Source organism: Bufo bufo, chromosome 6, assembly GCF_905171765.1.
Source record: "Bufo bufo chromosome 6, aBufBuf1.1, whole genome shotgun sequence".
Classification (NCBI taxonomy): domain Eukaryota; kingdom Metazoa; phylum Chordata; class Amphibia; order Anura; family Bufonidae; genus Bufo; species Bufo bufo.
The window spans coordinates 207,630,872-207,648,680 of record NC_053394.1 but is presented as its reverse complement, the minus strand read 5'-3'; the positions used below and the strand labels follow the sequence as shown (position 1 = coordinate 207,648,680).

Below are 17,809 nucleotides of genomic sequence, written 5' to 3'. Positions count from 1 at the left end.
GGAAGAAGTATAATTACCCCTTCCAAAACTGCCCCATTCAATATGCTGCTTAACTGATCAATGTATTTTATGGTGGGATTGAAGGGCAGTTTGACATAGCACTCCTTGTCATGCAGCTGCCTCCAGGCCTCTCTTTCATACATGATACGGGGCCAGATGACAATGTTGCCCCCCTTATCGGCCCCTTTAATCACCACATCATTCCAGGTCTTCATTTCTTTCAAGGCGGACCTTTCCCCCTTGGTACAATTATCAACGGCATTAGATGCCGGAATCTTAGTCAGATCGTTACACACCATTTGTACAAATAGATCAATGTTGGAAAAAAGCGATAGTGGGGGAAATTTCTTAGATTTGGGACATAATTTCTTGGGAAACTCACCCGTTTCTGAAGATGCTTCTTGCTCCTCCAACAGGGAAGTTAATATAGCCAGTGCCTCCTGCTCCTGTGGGGTTGGAAAATTGGGATCCGGCCTCTGATAAAATAGCTTCTTTAAAACCAGCTTGCGTGCAAACAAATGCACGTCTCTCACTGTCAAAAACAAGTCAAAATCACTGCTGGGAGAAAAGGAGAGACCCTTCTCCAAATTCGATTTTTGATCATCCGTGAGTATACGGGTGGACAGATTAATTACCTGTAATGTTCCAGACGTCCCATCCGGGCGTCTCTTTCCTGTCGGCATCCGGGGATTCGCCTCCTTCCGTTTATTAGATCTGTGGGGGTATCTCCTAGAGTCAGAGACCCCAGAGCTACCATCCTCACTTCTTGACGTAATGGAGGTTACAGATACCGATCTCAGTCTTGCACCAGGGTCTCTGTGCTTCCAACGATATACCCTGTTCATCTCAACATCTAGGCGATCCCTCTAACTTTTTCATCTTAGTAGTTTTAATTTGCTCCTCCCACTTGACAAATAGTGCATCCACCTCTTTTCTAAAGGCTTCCAATTCACTTGTAGACATTTTTTGGGATAATGATGATTCCACTTCCCCAATTTCACCTTCAAGCTGAGATAAGGTTTTAGTATTAAAGGGCTTCTGTCAGCCCACTAAACCGTTTTTTTTTTTTTTTTTTGCTTAATAATAACCCCTACACTGCGATTTATCCATACATAAGTAAAATAATAATTTTGGTTCAGTAGAATTTGCTAAAACCCTATTTTTATAATATGTAAATTACCTTGCTACTAGCAAGTAGGGCGGCTACTTGCTGGTAGCAGCCGCATCCTCCGATGGTAATGACGCCCCCTCTGCTTGTTGATTGACAGGGCCAGCGGACGGGATCTTTCTCCGCTGGCCCTGCCTGTTTTCATTCAATATCTGGCGCCTGCGCCGCGGCCGTACCTATCTTCAATCGGCGCAGGCGCACTGAGAGGCGGCCACTCACTCGGCCGCTTCATCCTCAATGCGCCTGCGACAGACACCAAAGCATGTGGGTGATAATACAAAGAAGATTGGTCAAGGGAAGGCTTTTTGAGAATTTGGCTTAATGGAAGACACCAGAGCTTAGTGATAGGTTGAAGAGATTAGTTAGGGCTGGGATAAACACTGTAATGAGGTTGGGAATGCGGTGGGATGGGATTGGGTCAAATGCACAGGTGGTGAGATGGTGAGGATGGAGACACTGGGGGACAGAGAAGAACGTTAAAAGTATAAAAAAGTTGTTTACGGTTGTGGGACAGGGAAGATATGAGAGATGTGAAGTAGGCCTGTTTTGCAGCAGCGAGTGAGGACTTGAAAATGAGGAGGGATTGTTTGTATGTTGTGAAGTGCTCCTTAGGGTACATTCACATGACTGTAGTGTTTTGTGGATCCGCAAAACACGTATACCAGCCAGTGTGCATTCCACAATTTGCCGACCACAAATTTCAGCTCTATAATAGAAAATGCCTATACATGTCCGCAATTGCGGACAAGAATAGGACATTATCTGTTTTTTGCGGGGCCGCGGAACGGAACTACAGAAGTGGACAGCACACGGTGTGCTTTCCACATCTTTTGCAGCCTCATTGAAATGAATGGGTCCGCACCTGTTCTGCAAAATTGCGGAACGGATGTGGACTCATTCATACGGTCATGTGAATGTAGCCTTAGAATGAGAATTTTTTCCATTGTCGTTTTGCAGCCCTGGAAACTCAGTTCTCACTTCTTTGGTCAGGTTGGTGTGCCATGGTTGCCTGTTGATTTTTTGGGTTTTGTTGTGAACGAGGGGGAGAGCTGGAGTTATTGTGTGTGAGAGCTTGAGTTATTGTGGTGTTATACAGAGTGGTGACAGCATCTGCATCCTGGGGGGAACATATGGTAGATAGTGGCAGAAAGCAAGCAAAAGTCAAGATGTTTAAAGTTCCTGTGAGAGTGTGCTAGTGTGTGGACTGGCGAGCAGCTGCAGAGACCAGTGAAGAGAATGTGAGTAGATTATGATCGGATAGGGGGAGAGGCAATTTATAAAGGTTAGATAGGGAGCAGAGGCGTGTAAATTTAAGATCCAGTGTCTGACCATCTCTGTGGTGGGAGTGGAGGACCACTGTGAGAGACCAAAGGATGAAGTGAGTGCTAGAAACTTAGAGGCAGTTGAGTGGCAAGTGTCAATGGGGATGTTGAGGTCATCCTTGATGATAGTTGGGATGTCAGCAGAAAGAAAGTGTAGGAGCCAGGTGTTAAAATGGTCAAGAAAGGTGGTTACTAGGCCTGGAGGCAGGGGCGTAACTACCATAGCGGCAGACCAGGCGAATGCTATGGGCCCAGGGCTAGAGGGGGACCAGTTGTAGTTGGGATTATCTCCTCTTCTACTGGAGGTGAAAACTTGATCAGGACTCTACCCACTAAAGGAACTTTTATCAAATGAAGCAGTGGAAAAATGGTCTAAGGGTCATTGAAAGGGGTTTAGGCAGAAACCCTTCTTTACTGTGTGGGAGGCCTGGTTTGATTCTTGCTATAAAGAAAAAAATAAGGGGTTGGGTCAGCACAACCTGCCTGTAGGTGCAGATCACTATGGCGAAATACATATACAAACGGAAAATGCAAATGTGATCGCACACTACATCCAGCACTCTGCCCTCCATGCTGGATGAGACATTGGTTTATATTTTGGCCAAAGCATAGTAAGCCACTCACCGCGTCAAGGTCGTCTCATGAGTGGTCCCTAACTCTTGTTCCTACCTGTTCATGGGCCATGACAGCCACATAAAATCCAGGGAATGCAGGTCAGCATGCAAGCCAAGTACACTTTGCTTGTAACCCCGTCCGGTGCCATTACAGCTTTCATCGGATCCAGGGATGCAAGTACCAACATGCATGCTGAACCCACCATATACTTCTCCTGGAGCCAGATGGCTAATGGTAGGTTCTATACAAGCAGACTCAGTTTTATACTGACTTTAAAACCAGCCTCAAGGACAGATTAACTGGTCAGGTGTGCAATGACTCCAAGGAGATCGCCACGCCTCCAATATATACTACAAAGAAAAAAATAAGGGGTTGGGTCAGCACAACCTGCCTGTAGGTGCAGATCACTATGGCGAAATACATATACAAACGGAAAATGCAAATGTGATCGCACACTACATCCAGCACTCTGCCCTCCATGCTGGATGAGACATTGGTTTATATTTTGGCCAAAGCATAGTAAGCCACTCACCGCGTCAAGGTCGTCTCATGAGTGGTCCCTAACTCTTGTTCCTACCTGTTCATGGGCCATGACAGCCACATAAAATCCAGGGAATGCAGGTCAGCATGCAAGCCAAGTACACTTTGCTTGTAACCCCGTCCGGTGCCATTACAGCTTTCATCGGATCCAGGGATGCAAGTACCAACATGCATGCTGAACCCACCATATACTTCTCCTGGAGCCAGATGGCTAATGGTAGGTTCTATACAAGCAGACTCAGTTTTATACTGACTTTAAAACCAGCCTCAAGGACAGATTAACTGGTCAGGTGTGCAATGACTCCAAGGAGATCGCCACGCCTCCAATATATACTACAAAGAAAAAAATAAGGGGTTGGGTCAGCACAACCTGCCTGTAGGTGCAGATCACTATGGCGAAATACATATACAAACGGAAAATGCAAATGTGATCGCACACTACATCCAGCACTCTGCCCTCCATGCTGGATGAGACATTGGTTTATATTTTGGCCAAAGCATAGTAAGCCACTCACCGCGTCAAGGCCGTCTCATGAGTGGTCCCTAACTCTTGTTCCTACCTGTTCATGGGCCATGACAGCCACATAAAATCCAGGGAATTTTTTTTTTTACTTCTCTATGTACGCCACTGCCTGGAGGGAGGTACAGAACAGCTACTTGGAGATTAGAGGGAGAGTAGATGTGGACAGGGTGTACTTCAAATTAAGGGAGCATAATTTAGGGTGGCAGTGGAGTTGAGCTGTAGGAGCAGTTGTCTGGTAGAAGACCAACTTCTCCACCATGTTTGTTGCCGGGGCGGGAGGTGTGAATAAAATGAAATCCACTATAAGAGGAGCTGGATGAGAGGAGCTTTTATGTTAAGGAACAGATATGAGGAGGTCAGATGGGTGGGTAAGATGGAGGGAGAGATAAATAGTTCTTTGCTGGGTGCAGAAGTTTGGGGTATTTTAGGAAGTGTCGGACAATACAGGTGAAGATTGTGAGAAGCAGAAACATTATTTACATACAGTGACTATATCTTTAGTTACCTTTGGTTCCCTTCTGGTTCAATTCTGATATAATTCGATATGTGCACCTAAAGAGTCGCACTTAAAGGATGTTCCATTTAAAAGACTAAGGTCTGAAAGTCCTAGTGACTTACAGGGGTTGTCCGGGTTCAGAGCTGAACCCGGACATACCTCCATTTTCACCCCGACAGCCCCCCTGACTTGAGCATCGGAGCAGTTCATGCTCCGAAATGTCACGGCGGACGTGCACTCAGACTAACAGATAAACCACCAACCAGGCTCTAGGCGAGAGGCAGGGGAAGGGTCACCTCCTAGCTAATCCCTGACCTCTCTCCCTGCACTGCTCAGCCCACAAGCAGACCTTGGTGGTAGGTATGATGTGTCCCCGTGCCTGGGCTGAAACACCCTAAATTCCCTGAGATGGTGAAGAGGGGAAATAGGAGCAGCCTACTCGCACAGAACCTGGATGGGAGAGATGACACAAAACAATCAAACTAGAAACCACACTTATCTTTCTGAGCTGGAACAGCCAACCTTCCCTCCTAGCTTCCAAGACCAAAGTGATTCCTATAATTCGCTCAGAGCACTGGGCTGGAGTGCTATTTAAACTAATGACCCCACCCAGTGCACCTGATGGGAGGCGTATCCAGCACGGCTCCAAAACAAAACACTAAACTCGTGCTGCTATTCTGGCCGACCTCCGCACATAGTCAGGGCGGGGCATGACACGATTCTCTCCTTTGCCCTTCGCTAAATCGTGCAGGGCAAAGGCATTTTTCGTAGATCCGGTGACGTACCGGGGCTCTCCATGGGGCTGCCAGGAATCCCGGTGACGTCACAGGCACTGATGGGCAGGATTTAGCGCTGCCCTAGCCAGTAAAACGGCTAGGGCAGCGCTAAAGCCCGCCCATCAGAGCCGGTGACGTCACTGAACACACTGCAGGGCTGCCTGGGTGAAAATAAGGGTATGTCCGGGTTCAGCTCTGAACCCGGACAACCTCTTTAAAGGGGTTATCCAAGTTATTTTTTTGTTCTTTCTATGTTCCTAACTAAGCAAATGTAACCAATTTCCAATTAACTCACTTTATCTCCAGTGGCTGGTTTCTCAGATTTTACTGAGGGTCACATGACCTGTGATGTCAGCTTCTCTCCCTGCTCTGATAAAGGTCGTTTACAAGCCTGTAAACGAGAAGTCACTGTGCTGGACACCCCCCCCCTTCACTGCCGTCTGCTCTCTCTCTCCTAAGATTCTTAACCCTTTCAGCTGCACATAATGGCTAGCTGCAGCAGTGACAATTCTGGGCACAGGATCTGACAGACTAGAGAGAGCATTGCACAAGAAGGTAGGGGGAAAATCCTGTGTGTATTAGCAGTGTCATTATACAGCTGGAACTTGTAGTTCTACACTTACAAGTTGCTGTTGATTCTCCCAGCACTCAGGGCAGCTCTTGTATCCACTCCCTTAGCAGTGTCATTGTACAGCTGGGACTTGTAGTCCTACACATACAACATGCTGCTGAGTCTCCCAGCAGGCAGACATGTCACTCAGGGCAGCTCTTGTATTCACTCCCTTAGCAGTGCAGGGGGAGGGGCAGAGATTGTTTTTATTGCATGTAAACAAAGGGCCAAAAAAGAACCAGGGAAATGAGGAAATATATATTTTTTTTTTTGCATAAAACTTGCTTAGCTTAGTTATATATTGCTGCCCATCAGATTTGCAGTGCTATATATTTTGTTTTCATAACTCGGACAACCCCTTTAAATTTATACCTCTTAGAGTTCAATCAGGTGTGAAAGATAGGGGAGGGGGCTCAATTTGACCTAATCAAAGATGGACCAGATACAGGGCTGAAATAGTCAATGTAAACAAATACTCAATTAACCCAGCAGGGCAATAGAGACATTAACCCCTTTTACCCCAGGCCACTTTTCACCTTCCTGACCAGGGCATTTTTTTACAAATCTGACATGTCACTTTATGTGGTAATAATTTTGGAATGCTTTTTCTTATCCAAGCCATTCTGAGAGTGTTTTCTCGTGACACATTGTACTTGACAGTGGTAAATTTGAGTCAATATATTTCACCTTTATTTTTATAAAAATTGTGATACCTCATAAAATAGTTATTAGTTAACATTTCCCATATGTCTACTTTATGTTTGCATCATTTTGTAAACGTCATTTTATATTTTTTTGACAATTTTAGAAAATTCCAAAACCCGCTTTTTAAAGGACCAATATGAAGTCACTTTTTGGGGCTTACTTTATAGAAACCACCCAAAAATTACCACACTTTAAAAACTACACCCCTCAAGTTATTTAAATATGATTTTAAAAACTTTGTTAATGCTTTAGGTGTTCCACGAGAATTAAAGGAATTTCAAAATTTCACTTCTATTTGCATTTTAATACATTTTTTTCTTGTAAGGCAGCAAGGGTTAACAGCAAAACAAAACTCAATATCTATTACCCTGATTCTGCAGTTTACAGAAACACCCTCCATCTGGTGATAAACAGCTGTATTGGCACACGGCAGGGTGCAGAAGGGAAGGAGCAACATATGGATATAGATTTCACTGGCATAATTTTAAGTTCTCGTGTCCCATTTGAAAACCCCCTGAGACCTACATTAGAAACTTCCAAAAAGTGACCCCATTTTAGAAACTACGGGATAAGGTGACAATTTTATTGGTGCTATTTTGGTGTACATATGATTTTGTGATTTTTGTGAGGCAAGGTAACCAAAAAATTGCTGTTCCGAAACGTTGTTATTTTTAGTTTTTTACGGCGTTCACCTAACGGGATGGATCATGTGTTATTTTTAAAGAGCAGGTTTTGTTGCTTCAGTTTTATATAATAAAGCATTTTTGAAAAAAAATGTTTTTGTGTCTCCATTTTCTGAAAGCCATATTTTTTTTATTCTTCAGGTGATCGTCTTGTGTAGGGGGCGAGCTGACGTTATTATTTTACTACTTTTGGGTACACATGATTTTTTGATTGTTTAATATACTTTTTTTCCCAAAAATTGTTGTTTTGGCACAGTTTTTATTTTACTTTTTTACAACGTACACCTGAGGGTTGGATCACGTGATATTTTATAGAGCTGGTCGTTACAGATGCAGCAATACCGAATATGAAAGCATTTTTAAAAGAAAAATCATGTTTTTGTGTCTCCATTTTCTGAAAGTCATATTTTTTTTCTGTCAATTGCCTTGTGTAGGGGGTCGATTTTTTGGGTGGGAAGAGTTGATGTTAGTATTGATACCGTCTTTGGGCACATTCGATTTTTTGGCTGTTTTGGCACCATCTTTATTTTTATTTTTTTACGGAGAGCGGGAGCGCACAGCTCCTGTGCCCGCCTGCTCATCATGATGTACTGCTACGTCAGTTTGTGGGAAGTCACTTCATGCTATGACGTAGTAGTACATCATATTTCGGGAAGGGGTTAAATGTTCAGTGCAGAAATACCAGGGGATAAGAAGAAGGAAAGATAAATTGTGTAGACAATTAGACTTGGGAAAAGCTGGGTGGAGTTTTAATGTTTAGGGTAGACATACCTGGAGAGGAGAAGATTGGGTGATGGTCAGTAGGCAGCTCATCGGTCACATGGCATAGGTGCAGCTCAGCTGAATGGGGCTGAACGTGATCCGAAGCACAGCCACATACAATGTACCGGCAGATGATCTCAAAACTGAAATTAAATGAATCCGTTTTAATTTTGCACATCAGTATGCATCCGTTCCAACACTGACACTGAAAGTCATAGGGTGACGGATCATTTTTTTTAGGATCTTAAAAAAACTGGTCAGTCACCATTGACTTACATTGTTTTTAGTGATAGATCCAGTTTGATCCATTTCAAGGACCGGACACAAAACCGCAACTTGCAGAGGTTTTGTTTCCAGTCACAAAACAGAATGCTGATGGAACGGAATGCATCCTGATCCCTTTCCATTCAGAATGCATCAGGACTAAACAGAATAATTTTTTTTCCTGTTTTGAAATCCTCTGCTGGATCTCAATACCGGAAAACAACAACGCAAGTATGAAACAGGCCTAAGCTGTGCAAAGGCTGTGGCACTCACAGGAGTGCTGGTGCCTTCTCAAACTGCTGATCAGCGGGGGTTCCGGGATCAGAGGATAGGTCATCAGTTATAAAATCTTGGAAAACCCTGTTAATGTACTATATTGACCGAATATGACTGTAGGTACAATACTTCAGCTTTTGGGACTCCACTTTTAATTTTGCCCACGGCCCCATTTAGTAAATATACACTGCCTGTCCAAAAATAAAACAACTGGATTTCACTAAGCAAATAGTTATGAGCCTCCTATTGGATAATTACTGCAGGGGCGATTATCTTTCAGCTGGCAATAAGTTATTTAACCCCAACTGGTGCAATAAGTTGCTTCTCATTTCTTAAACAACCATGTCGAAAGACACATCTCGTGGTCGTGGAAAAGATGTTAGTCTGTTTGAGAAGGGTCAAATCTTTGACATGCATTAAGCAGAGAAAGCATCTAAGGAGATTGCAGAAACTACTAAAATTGGGTTAAGAACTGTCCAACGCATTGTTAAAAACTGGAAGGATAGTGGGGACCAATCGTATCCGAGGAAGAAATGTGGCGGGAAAAAAATCCTGAATGATCGTGATCGGCGATCACTTAAACGTTTGGTGAAATCAAATCGAAGAAAAACAGTAGAACTCAGGGCTATATTTAATAGTGAAAGTAAGAGCATTTCCACACTCACAATGCGAAGGGAACTCAAGGGATTGGGACTGAACAGCTATGTAGCCGTAAGAAAACCACTAATCAATCAGTGAGGCAAACCAGAAAAAAAGGCTTCAATTTGCTAGGGAACATAAAGATTGGACTCTGGAGCAATGGAAGAAGGTCATGTGGTCTGATAAATCCATATTTGCCCTGTTCCAGAGTGATGGGCGCATTAGAGTAAGAAGAGAGGCAGATGAAATGATGCACCCATCATGCCTAGTGCCTACTGTACAAGCCTGTGGGGGCAGTGCTATGATCTGGAGTTGCTGCAGTTGGTCAGGTCTAGGTTCAGCAACAGTATGTGCTCCAAGAATGAGGTCAGCTGACTACCTGAACATACTGAATGACCAGGTTATTCCATCAATGGATTTTTTCTTCCCTGATGGCGCAGGCATATTCCAAGATGACAATGCCAGGATTCATCTGGCTCAAATTGTGAAAGAGTGGTTCAGAGATCATGATACATCATTTTCACACATAGATTGGCCACCACAGAGTCCAGACCTTAACCCCATTGAGAATCTTTGGGATGTGCTGGAGAAGGATTTGCGCAGCAGTCAGACTCTACTATCATCAATGCTAGATCTTGGAGAAAAATTAATGCAATACTGGATGGAAATAAATGTTGTGACATTGCAGAAGCTTATCGAAACAATGCCACAGCGAATGCGTGCCGTAATCAAAGCTAAAGGCTTTTTTTTGGTGGCAACTTTATTTTGGACTGGCAGTGTATGATTATAAAGAAACCAGTAATATGTATTAGCTTTCTAAGCATAAAAACACTATTCTTGATATGATAAGGCTATAGCCTTTTATTATGGGTTAAATTAGGGAGATAAAATATCTGAAGAAAAAAGAAGTCTCTCACAGGATTCAAACTTGGAATCTTTGCATGGCAGGCTGACCACTTACCACCAGGCTACAGCCTTATCATATTGACAATTGAGTTCTTTCTATACTTAGAAAGCGAATACATATTACTGGTTTCTTTATAATCATATATAAATGGTGTAGTACATTTTTTGCTTTGGAAATATGGAATATAATATAAAATATAGAGAAAAGCAATTTTGGCATTTTTTCATACCATTCTTGTTTCATACTAAATAACTGACAAATGAATTCTGCAGGTTAATATGTTTGCGTGGATGCCTGTATTTTCCATTTTTCTTCACAGATCCTCAGGGCTAACTGCAGATTGCTTCCCCAATATTTGATTGGGTCACTCGGAAACACAGTGACCCGAACGTAGGGTGGATTCCTTTGATCACAAAGGAGGTCAAAGGGTACCACTGCAATCAAAGGGTTCTGGAACAGCGAAGGACTGAGGCTGTAATTTAAGCATGCATCCCGCTCAAGGATTTTTGCCACCTTTTGAGCAAGGGACTACAGTACAGGCCTATTTGCTTGAATGAAGATCTGCAGTGATACCCTGTATGATGCATGGCCAGGAATGTTGTGCTGGGAAAAACTAAACAAGCAGTGCAGCCCTTCCAAGAATCCTAATGATATGCTATCACTTGATGATATGGGAAATCCACTTTAAAGGGCTTCTCTCAGCAGATTTTTACCTATGAAACTGGTTGACCTGTTTCATGTGCGCTTGGCAGCTGAAGGAATCTGTGTTAAGGCTGTATTACACCAGCCGATTCTACAGGCGATTGTCATGAAGGAAGTGTTCCTTCCCATAAATCACCTACTCATGAGCAGAAGAAACTGCTGCTATTACATGCAGTGATCTCCTCCACAGCATGGGGAGGAGCGATCTTTCTGCCATCTCTCTTCCCCACACTGTCTAGTTATTCGCCTGCACCAGATCGTGGTTAGACAGCATGACCTGCCGCCACCAAATCGTAATCTTTCAGCATGCTGAAAGATTCGATTGCCCAATAAACGAGCGTGTGCTCATTCATTGGGTAATCGGCCGCAGTATTAGGCTACATGCACACGACCGTATATGTTTTGCGGTCCGCAAATTGCGGATCCGCAAAAATAAAACGGATGGCATATTTATTTTTTTGCGGATCCGCAATTTGCGGACCGCAAAACACATACGATCCATTGTAACAATGCCTAAAACGGACAAGAATACGACATGTTCTATTTTTTTTTTGCAGGGCTATGGAACGGACATACTGATGCGGACAGCACACGGTCTGCTGTCCGCATTTTTTGCGGACCGATTGAAATTAATAGGTCCACATCCTATCCGCAAAAAAAACGGAACGGACACGGAATCCAAATTTTCACAGACATTTTTCACATACGAACATAGGACCAACACAGATGCCTTCAGCTGCTAAGTGCAACAAGTCAGCCAGTTTTATAGGTACAAATCTGCTGACAGATGCCCTTTAATCTTGCATAATATAAGATACAATATAATGTTTTCAGCACTTTTTTGTTATAGTAATTGCAGCATTACCTCTTCTAGGAAAAAGATACTTCATGTATCGAAGAAAAAAGTCCCAGAAAATGTTTGAGGGTGCAGATGACCCACGGAGAAAATATCTATTGCGATTATCTCTCAGAGAGCATCCATCTGCGAAAAAATTATGTCAGGTATGAAATAAACAGAAAAGTCCACCGTCAAAAATAAAGTACTGTATTTTTCACTTTATAAGACGCACCCCAGGTTTTAGAGGAGGAAAATAAGAAAAAAATATTTTTATCAGACCTTAAATCAGACTCCCATATCAGATACTCAGATTAAACCCCCATAACAGATGCTCACATCAGGATCTCAGATCAGACCCCCACATCAGGACCTCACATATCAGACCTCAGATAAGACACCCATATTATACCCCCATATCAGACCTCAGATCAGACACCCATATCATACCCCCATATCAGACCTCAGATCAGACACCAATATCATACCCCCATATCAGGACATCAGATCAGACCTTCATGTCAGACCCCCATATCAGACCCCTGTATCAGACCTCAGATCAAGATCAGTCCTCCATGCCAGACCCTCGAATCAGACCCCCATCAGACCTCCATGTGAGACCCCTGTATCAGACCACAGATCCAACCTTAAAATAAATAAATTCACTTACCTCTCCTGCTCTGCCACTCCTCTGCAGGTCCAGCAGTCTCTCCTGCATTTTTCGCTCCCTGATCTTTTCTGAGCCCGCACTTGCAGCGTCAGTTCATAGTGCACGCACTACATCCTGATGCTGTATGCAATCATGACGGTGTAGCGCGACCCCAGGGATTAAGACCAGGGAGGGTGAGTACAGGCAGCGCTCGCATCGCCTCACTCTCTGCTTCCCACACCTACTGCATACTAGTGAGCGCTTCCATAATGTAAGTGCTCACTAGTATTTGCTTTATAAGACCTACTGACATTTTTCCCCACTTTTGGGGGGGAAAAAGTGCATCTTATAAAGCGACAAAACGGCATATTGTGTAGACGTGCTAAGATTTTACAAACCGGATTCCAAAAAAGTTGGGACACTAAACAAATTGTGAATAAAAACTGAATGCAATGATGTGGAGATGGCAAATGTCAATATTTTATTTGTAATAGAACGTAGATGACAGATCAAACATTTAATCCGAGTAAATGTATCATTTTAAAGGAAAAATACGTTGATTCAAAATTTCACGGTGTCAACAAATCCCAAAAAAGTTGGGACAAGTAGCAATAAGAGGCTGGAAAAAGTAAATTTGAGCATAACGAAGAGCTGGAAGACCAATTAACACTAATTAGGTCAATTGGCAACATGATGGGTATAAAAAGCTTCTCAGAGTGGCAGTGTCTCTCAGAAGCCAAGATGGGTAGAGGATCACCAATTCCCACAATGTTGCGCAGAAAGATAGTGGAGCAATATCAGAAAGGTGTTACCCAGTCGAAAAATAGCAAAGACTTTGCATCTATCATCATCACTGTGCATAACATCATCCGAAGATTCTGAGAATCTGGAACAATCTCTGTGCGTAAGGGTCAAGGCCGTAAAACCATACTGGATGCCCGTGATCTCCGGGCCCTTAAACGACACTGCACCACAAACAGGAATGCTACTGTAAAGGAAATCACAGAATGGGCTCAGGAATACTTCCAGAAAACCATTGTCAGTGAACACAATCCACCGTGCCATCCGCCGTTGCCAGCTGAAACTCTACAGTGCAAAGAAGAAGCCATTTCTAAGCAAGATCCACAAGCTCAGGCGTTTTCACTGGGCCAGGGATCATTTAAAATGGAGTGTGGCAAAATGGAAGACTATTCTGTGGTCAGACGAGTCACGATTCGAAGTTCTTTTTGGAAATCTGGGACGCCATGTCATCCAGACCAAAGAGGACAAGGACAACCCAAGTTGTTATCAACGCTCAGTTCAGAAGCCTGCATCTCTGATGGTATGGGGTTGCATGAGTGCGTGTGGCATGGGCAGCTTGCATGTCTGGAAAGGCACCATCAATGCAGAAAAATATATTCAGGTTCTAGAACAACATATGCTCCCATCCAGACGTCATCTCTTTCAGGGAAGACCCTGCATTTTTCAACAAGATAATGCCAGACCACATTCTGCATCAATCACAACATCATGGCTGCGTAGGAGAAGGATCCGGGTACTGAAATGGCCAGTCTGTAGTCCAGATCTTTCACCTATAGAGAACATTTGGCGCATCATAAAGAGGAAGGTGCAACAAAGAAGGCCCAAGACGATTGAACAGTTAGAGGCCTGTATTAGACAAGAATGGGAGAGCATTCCTATTTCTAAACTTGAGAAACTGGTCTCCTCGGTCCCCAGACGTCTGTTGAGTGTTGTAAGAAGAAGGGGAGATGCCACACAGTGGTGAAAATGGCCTTTGTCCCCAACTTTTTGGGGATTTATTGACACCATGAAATTCTGATTCAACATATTTTTCCCTTAAAATGGTACATTTTCTCAGTTTAAACTTTTGTTCCGTGATTTATGTTCTATTCTGAATAAAATATTAGAAGTTGGCACCTCCACATCCTTGCATTCAGTTTTTATTCACGATTTGTATAGTGTCCCAACTTTTTTGGAATCCGGTTTGTATAAATTATAACTAGAGATGAGCGAATCGAAGCTGACGAAGTGGAATTCGATCCGAATTTCAGGAAAAATTTGATTCACACCAAATCCGAATTTCCTCACGCTTCGTGGTAACGAATCGCACATGTTCTGCTGCATGTGTGAGGACATGGAACAAGGCACTCTGGGAATGCAGGATCACCCATATTGCCATGCATGCAGCCAATCAGCAGCCATCCAGCCCTGTGATGTCACAGCCCTATAGATAGCTTCAGCCATCTAGGATTCTGCCATTTTCCAGTGTACTTAGTGCAGGGAGAGACGTCAGCAGGCACTAGGGACAGTGCTAGGAAAGACTTCATTGTGCTAAAAAAACGATTTACAAGTTCAGGGAAAGATTATTCAAGGATAGGGGGCAATCATTCCACAGCATTTATGTAGAACAAGGTTCAGTAGGGGAGGTTACAGCCTGGGTTATAGGAACAATCCTATTACACCTTGCTGCACTGACTGGGGATCCAAATTGCCATTATACAGCTCTGTAATTGGGGTGCAAGTGCTGTTTGATGCAGCCATTAACAGGGTTTATTACAAGGAAATATTTCTACGTCTTATTTGCCCTTTATATGTTCTAAAGCATTTTGGCTTGTATTAGTGGGGGGGAAAGGGTCTTATTAGCCGTTGTGTGGTGAAGTGCGAACATTTTTGTTGTGCATTAGTGGCAAAAGAAAAATATATTTGCCATTAAGTGGTGCAGTTATATGTTCTAAAGCCTTTTGTAAAGTGTATAAGTGGAAAAAAATAATTTATTTGCAGTTCAGCGGCGCAGTTACCGTATTTTTCCCCCTATAAGACGCACCAGCCCATAAGACGCACCTAGTTTTTTGAGGAGGAAAAGAAGAAAAAAAATTTTTTAACCAAAAGGTGTGCTTTTGGTGGGTTTCAACTAATGGTGGTCTGTGCATGACACTATTATGGGGGATCTGTGGATGATGCACTGTTATGGGGTGGGGGATTTGTGGATGGCACTGTTATGTGGGGGATCTGTGGATGGCACTGTTATGTGGGGGATCTGTGGATGGCACTGTTATGGGGGGAGCTGTGGATGGCATTATGATGGGGGGGGTCTGTGGATGGCATTATGATGGTGGGGGGGATCTGTGGATGGCATTATGATGGGGGATCTATGGATGGCACTGTTATAGGGTGGTGGATCTGTGTATGACACTGCTAGCTGCTGGTGCTTACTACAGGAGCGTGACATGTGTACCGGTAACTACGGTACACATGGGGAGCAGGGGGAGCGCATCATTATTCAGTTTAGATATAATGATTAACACTATGTATAATACAGTACATACTGAGCGGCGGGGACAGAGTACAGTGCCTGCACTGCCCCGCCGCTTTCCCCGCCTACTACAGCCCCTCCTCACTAATACATCGCAGTCCAGCATCGCAGACTGCGATGTAAATTGCCAGTATTCGCCCCATAAGACGCAGGGTCACTTCCCCCACTTTTGGGGGGGGGGGGGGAGTGCGTCGTATGGGGCGAAAAATACGGTATATGTTCTAAAGCCTTTTGTGTCGTGTATAAGTGGAAAAAAATAAGGGCCTATTTGCCGTTCAGCGCTGCAGTTATATGTTCTAAAGCCTTTTGTGTCGTGTATAAGCGGAAAAAAATAAGGACCTATTTGCCGTTCAGCGCTGCAGTTATATGTTCTAAAGCCTTTTGTGTCGTGTATAAGTGGGAAAAAATAAGGACCTATTTGCCGTTCAGCGCTGCAGATATATGTTCTAAAGCCCTTTTGTGGAGTGCATAAGTGGAAAAAAGAAATATATATTTGCCGTTCAGCGGTTGCAGTTATATGTTCTAAAGGCCTTTTGTGGAGTGTATAAGTGGAAAAAAATAAGGGCCTATTTGCCGTTCAGTGGTGCAGTTATATGTTCTAAAGCCCTTTTTGTGTGCATTAGTGGCAGAAAAAAAAGTTTTTGCCGTTGTGTGGTGAAGTAAGAAAATTAAAGACTTTTTGGGGGTGTTTTAATTTCCTTTTTATTTATTTATTTGATCTAACACTATGTGAGACAGAGAAGTGCCAGGCCCTGCACAGGGGAGTGGGAGAGACCTAATTGTTTCTGGCGCAGGCACAGGTCATAGCAGAGTAAGGGGGCATGGCAGCAGGAGTCGCAATGAGAGGCCTGAGCTCCCAGTGTCATCTAGCGGTTGTGTCTTGACCAGCAACCCAGCGGTTCTTGAATGGTTGACTCGGTCATCCACTTCATTCCAAGTGACACCAGACACCCCCAGCCAAGAGTCGGTGGATTCGTCAGACACAACCTTTAGTTGGCATGGCCCGGGAGCGGGCCCTGTGCCCTCACCTGTCCTCAACCTGCCTCTGTCCTTTTCTGTTCCCCCAGCCAGAGAAGTATTATATGCTGTGGGCTCAACCCCACTATACAGCGAGGACGAGCTACTAGAGGACAGTCAGCAACTACTGGCCAGCCAAGATGTGTAGGAGACATCCGCTGCTTCCTCCGCTAGGCGGGCAAGTAGTGATGAGGAGAGTGGTGTGGGAGCTGGTGTTGCGAGCGGTGATGCTTCGGACCCAGAGACTGTTGAGGAGGACATCAGTGACGTGCAGACAGTACTCGATGATGTAGCTGATCGCAATTGGAAGTAGGGTTGTTGCACGTATCAAAATTTCGATACTTTTGTATACAATACCGGGATTTCCATTTTTTCGATACTGGGCTGCGCTGCTGCGCAGTCTAGTATCACAGAACATGAGCGCGCTGCTGTGAGCACGCTCATGTTCCCACAGCAGCACAGGGGAGAAGGAAGCAGTGTCTCCCTCCCCCCCGTGCCGCTGCTGCCACTGCCACCAATGAGGAGAAAGGGGCAGGCGCACTGCGCCAATAATGATAGGAGGATTTTAAATGGACCCGGACTTTAAATTACTAGGCTACATAGAGAGGCGCCCATGGATGTCCCTGCATTTACTATTATTCCTGGGCGCCGCTCCGTTCGCCCGCTGTGCCCCCATTACTCTGACAGGGAGCTGCGATCAGTGGCAGTTAACCCCTCAGGTGCCGCACCTGAGGGGTTAACTGCCGCTGATCTGCTGCCAGTACCCGCTTCCTGTATTAAAGGTTAATTATCATTGGTGGCGCAGTGCTCCCGCCCCCTCAACCCCCAGTATTAAAATCATTGGTGGCAGTGGCCACAGGGTCCCCTCCCCTTCTCATTGGTGGCAGTGGCCACAGGGTCCCCTCCCCCTCATTGGTGGCAGTGGCAGCTTCTGATCGGAGCCCCAGCAGTGTAATCCTGGGGCTCTGATCGGTTACCATGGCAGCCAGGATGCTACTGAAACCCTG

At 44.3% G+C, this 17,809-nt stretch overlaps 1 protein-coding gene across 3 annotated transcripts in view; it reads left to right on the top strand.

Moving 5' to 3' along the window:
* Positions 1-17,809, top strand: part of COMTD1 (catechol-O-methyltransferase domain containing 1) — a 172,211-nt gene that overhangs the window by 47,572 nt on the left and 106,830 nt on the right. For all 3 annotated transcript variants that reach the window (XM_040435745.1, XM_040435746.1, XM_040435744.1), the window contains one exon: positions 11,863-11,990. In XM_040435745.1, the coding sequence (XP_040291679.1) occupies positions 11,877-11,990 (114 nt within the window). In that variant the 5' untranslated portion in view covers positions 11,863-11,876. The remainder of the gene's footprint in view (positions 1-11,862; positions 11,991-17,809) is intronic.